At 64.7% G+C, this 2,736-nt stretch overlaps 1 protein-coding gene across 1 annotated transcript; it reads right to left on the bottom strand.

Moving 5' to 3' along the window:
* Nucleotides 1-263: 263 nt before the first annotated feature.
* Nucleotides 264-1,937, bottom strand: INSM2 (INSM transcriptional repressor 2). Its single transcript, XM_045800530.2, has one exon. The coding sequence runs from the start codon at nucleotides 1,935-1,937 to the stop codon at nucleotides 264-266; it is 1,674 nt and encodes a 557-aa protein (XP_045656486.2).
* Between the last annotated feature and the right edge of the window lie 799 nt (nucleotides 1,938-2,736).

The raw sequence follows: 2,736 nt of genomic DNA, 5'->3' as shown, positions 1-2,736 counted from the left end.
CCTATTTTTGTGGGGAAAGCAAGAAGGCTTTAAAGTGATAGTCCCTTGACCGCGAATGTTTATACCATATACATACCTGCTCTAGGGAGGGATTTTACATTTCGCTGTCCGCTTCTCTGGCGGAACATTGACTACTGGGAGTTTTAGGAGAGAAAAATATAGGCAGGAAAGAGGGTAAACTTGCAAATTCAAGAAATGCCCACAGAAACTCCCATGATCTGTTTCCTCCAAAGCCAACCGCACAATCTTCCTCATCTCTTTGCTCAACAGCCAGGCCGCAGCGGCATCTGCAGTAGCAGGACCTGCCGACTTTCTGACGGGTGGCACTTATTTATGTGCCGGGTCAGCCCCGGGGAGCTAAAGAAAGTGGACGGGCAGTGCTTGCACGAGAAAATTTGCTGAGCACTCCCGTCGGATGCTCCGCCTGGGCTCGGCGCTTCAGGGGGCGCCCCGGCCAGAGCAGGCAGGAGCAGCTCCTCGCGAACCGCGTGCCACAGCCGGTGTTTGTCCCTGATGTCCGCGGACGGGAAGTGCGCCCCGCACAGTGGGCAAGCAAAGGCGAGTGAGGCACGGTGTTCGGAGCCAAAGCCTGGGGCAAGCGCACGAGCGGAGCCTGCCTCGTGAGTGCCTAGGTGCTTGCGCAGATAGGCTTGGCGACGGAACTTTTTATGGCAATACGGGCACATGAAGATCTCGGGTCCCCCGACACCAGTGGCACTACCTGGCCCAGGCACCCGGCGCCCTAACACCCCCTCCGTATAGGGGACCTGAGGCAGCGGTGGCTCGGGGTGGGACAGCACCTGGAGGCCCTGGTGTGGGGCGCTGTCCTGGTGCTGCTCCGCCCTGGAGCTGTCCCTCGCCTGCAGGTGCTGATCAGCCGCTCGCTCTGCCCGGCCGTTCTCCTTCCCCTCCGCCAAGAAAGATGCAACAGCCCCAGAGTCCGGGGTCCTCGCGGAAGACGAAGGAGGTGGCTTCCCGTCTGCTGAAGAGACTGCGGCGGCATTTGCCACTGTGGGACGCGGTTTGTGCCAGCGGCGATGGGAGGCGAGGTTCGCAGGACAGCTGAAGACCTTGTCGCACTCGGGGCAGCGGTACTCGACGCGTACGATGCGGGAGCAGCGGTGCTGAGCCAGAGCGAAAGGGTCTGCGTACTGTTCCTTGCATAGCTGGCAGATAAACTCCCCCAGTGGCGTGCGGCTGCCCCCCAGGCCCCGGGACGGTGCTCCGGGCTCCTCCTCCTTGATCTTCAGGCCGAGGACAGGGGACGTGGTCACTTCATCGGCGAAGCTCAACTTCCTCATGGCCTTTGGCTTCTTGACTCCGGCGGCCGCAGGTCCAGACGTGCAGCCCAGAGATGTCTTGGCACGGCGCTCGTTGCCAGCCGCCCGCTTCAGGCCATGCAGGGTGGCCGAGAGGGGTGCAGGGTCTGGATGGAGCTCTGGCTCTGGGAACGGTGCCCGGAGCGGCAGCAGGAACTGCTCCCCCGAGGTCGGTGCAGCGGCTGGCGCCGCTGAGCAGGAGAAAGCAGCCACTGCGGCGGCGCCCCCGGGGAAGGACTCTGCAGAGACGGGTGAGCTGAGGCAGCGCTCCAGGAATGCCCGGCGCAGCTCCGCGCCCGCCGGCTTCGTGGGGCTGGGGCTGGGCCCGGGACAATCCCTACCATCCGCCCTCCACTCTGCAGCACCTTCCTGCCCACCCTCCCCCGGGCTCACCCTAGCCGCCCGACAGGACGACCCCGACAGTTCACGGGCCGCCGCCGCCTCCTCCAAGGTGGGGGGTGCCACCTGCTCCGCACCGGGCTGGGGGGCACTGGAAGCCTCCTCAGGAAAGGGCGGCACCTCCTGGGGCCCCAACCGGGGGAAGACCCGCTCAGCTAGGCGCACTCGATATGAGCCGCCTGTCCGTTTAGTTCGCTTTACCAGGAAGCCCCTCGGCATGGCGGAGTCGGGAGTGCTCACGGGGCAAAGATTAAAGGGGGCGCCGCGAGGGCTGAGAGCTGGAGAGCACTGCAGCTACCCGAGCTTCGCCACAGCCGTCATGCGTGGGCTGCCTTTATAGCTGAGACTCGGGCCCGGGGACCACCGGTCGCCTTCAGGCTGGACCGGCCAATCAGGAGTGGCAGCGGGCGCCAGGGGCGGGGTTTTCGCCTGGCTGGGCTCACAGGGGTCGGAGAGCCTGGCTGCGGCCCGCACCCCCACCCCACCTCGCAGCAGCCTCGGCTGGGCCCCAGCAGCTGGCTTAGGGGCTACGGGTGCCGCCTCCCCCTGCCGCCCACGGGGCGGACGAACATAGAAAAAGGTAAGGTCCAGAGTGTGAGGAAGCTCGGCACTCACCACCTCAGCTGCCTCCAGGGAGGGACTGTCCAGGGAGCCAGGCGGAGAGGCCTGGATGGGCACCCTCCTTACAGGCTGGGACCCTGCTGCCCCGACGCGAGGAGCTAAGAGGGAGGAAGTCGAGAGGAAGGGGCCGCGGGCGGCGCGTGCCAGGAGGCAACTGGGTGGGTGTCGTCCCGGGGAACGGGTTAACGTCCTCTGCCCTTATTGAGCTGATGAGAAGCTGCGACAGAGCGGCAGGGCGGCTAAATCCACCGCCCTGTGCCTACACTTGACGGTGGGAGCACGTCTGCCATCCAGTATCGATCGACACTGCGCGCGTCTGTGATACTATGAGAATTCATCTGGGAAGAAGGGCTCTCAGTGCGGGAGATCGTGCGTGCTGGCAAGCCTCTGGAGCTCA

This window comes from Ursus americanus, chromosome 35 (assembly GCF_024610735.1).
Source record: "Ursus americanus isolate L20-20 chromosome 35, mUrsAme1.1.p, whole genome shotgun sequence".
Lineage (NCBI taxonomy): Eukaryota > Metazoa > Chordata > Mammalia > Carnivora > Ursidae > Ursus > Ursus americanus.
Note: the sequence above shows the minus strand (reverse complement) of the source record. Positions and strands in the feature narration are given on the sequence as shown.

Coding starts and splice junctions, on each gene's coding strand:
- INSM2 (XM_045800530.2), bottom strand. CDS start 1,937: ATGCCGAGGGGCTTCCTGGTAAAGCGAACTAAACGGACAGGCGGCTCA.